The following is a 1,530-nucleotide window of genomic DNA, read 5'->3' as shown; positions in this document are numbered from 1 at the left end:
CCCTGGGTGCACGAGTGTGCGTGGCGATCCCGTGCGGGGCCCGCAGGGCCCGGTTTCTGGTTTTGTGTGAGTTTACGGGTCAGCTAGCCATCTGCTTTGAGGACCCGGCCTGTGCCTCGCCGCCTCTCCCCGTGCAGGCGACGCTGGCTGTGAGGCCACGGAGGCCGCCAGGCGCTTGGTGGCCTGCGTGTATCCGTTGCTCCATCGAGAAAGGTTTTTCACATCTGGCTATAAACACAAGCACTTCGGGAGCAGAAAAGAGCTAAGCAGGTGCAGGGTCACGTCCAAATATTTATGTTTTCTTGGCTTTCCTTTGTAGGCGAAGAACAGGCAGACCCAGGGTAAGAGAGAGAAGAGCAGTTTCTGGAATGAAGTCAAGCTGTTACGGAAGGAGCTGAAGGAGAGGGAGGAGGCCGCCACGCTGGAGAGCCTCAGGTCGGCCGCCGTGGTGCTGGCGACGAACACGGGTGAGGGCAGCCGCGCGCCCCCTCGGGCTCCGGGGGTTTGTATAGACTCGTCCGTTGTCCGTCGGTGTTGGGAGGGTTCCCAGGGAAGCCCTGGGCCTGCAGTGTCTTGTAGGAAGTTTCTTTCATCGAATCAGGTACTCGGGTTCCCTCTTGTGCACTGAGCCGGCACCTTCCAAGGGACCTGTTTGTTTAATCCAAGTCGTTAATTTATGGTCTAAAGTTGCTCGTCGTATCTGCTCACTTTAAACATCCGCAGAGCATCTCTGACGACGTGCCTGTCTCCTTCCTGGGTCGGGAATTTGGAAACCGGGTTCCCCTCCCTCCCCAGGGTTTGCTGGTCTCTGCTTGGAGACTTTCCTGATCTGGTTCCGTGAGGCCTGTGTTCCCCGTCCTGGGTGGTCACTGGCGCCTGTCAGCTGAGGGGCCAGGAAATGATCGGATACGCTTGTTCCTGCTCTGGAAGCAGCAGGTCTCCCGGCCTTTCCCAGGGCCCCGTGCGTGTCGGGACACAGTCAGTGCTCAGCCGGCACCTCACAGCTCAGCCCTCGCTCCCCATTGGGGCAGCAGCAGCGGTGAGCCAGCCGTGAGCGCTTAGGGCCTCCTCGGGCTTCACGTTCACATGCGCGCAGCCGGACGCGTGTGCGTGGCCTGGGTTCCTGGGGACAGGTTAGAGCTTTTCAAAGTCCCCGTGGACATCTGAGTCCCCAGCTCTCCCTTGGAAACTGTTTAGTTTGCCCGTCGCTCACTCTGGTGGGTCTGCAGTGCCGTCGAGAGCTCCGGTGGCTCAGGACAAACGCCTGGGGGAAGGGCTGCCCGCCCGGGGTGGGGGTGGGGGGTGCGCCTCGTCAGGGGAGGTACAGGCAGGCTGAGGANCCCGCTCCCACCCCCCGCCGGCCCTGCCAAGCCCCGGGCTCCGGAGCAGAAACCAGATAAGGAAGGGTCCCTCTCAGTGTTACAGGGCGTCGGGTTAGGTGAGCACCTCGCGGGCTGAGGAAGACCCGTTAGTCTCTTGCAGACGGGAGTCGGAACCGGGGCGCAGCGTCTCCTGGCAGCGGCTGACGCC

General features: G+C 61.8%; 1 protein-coding gene across 1 annotated transcript in view; it reads left to right on the top strand.

The window, feature by feature from the left end:
* Positions 1-1,530, top strand: part of IGHMBP2 (immunoglobulin mu DNA binding protein 2) — a 24,688-nt gene that overhangs the window by 10,957 nt on the left and 12,201 nt on the right. Inside the window, 1 exon segment of the mRNA XM_077766564.1 lies at positions 320-467. Within this exon segment, the coding sequence (XP_077622690.1) occupies positions 320-467 (148 nt within the window).

This window comes from Crocuta crocuta, unplaced genomic scaffold (assembly GCF_008692635.1).
Source record: "Crocuta crocuta isolate KB4526 unplaced genomic scaffold, BGI_CrCroc_1.0 scaffold636, whole genome shotgun sequence".
NCBI lineage: Eukaryota > Metazoa > Chordata > Mammalia > Carnivora > Hyaenidae > Crocuta > Crocuta crocuta.
Note: the sequence above shows the minus strand (reverse complement) of the source record. Positions and strands in the feature narration are given on the sequence as shown.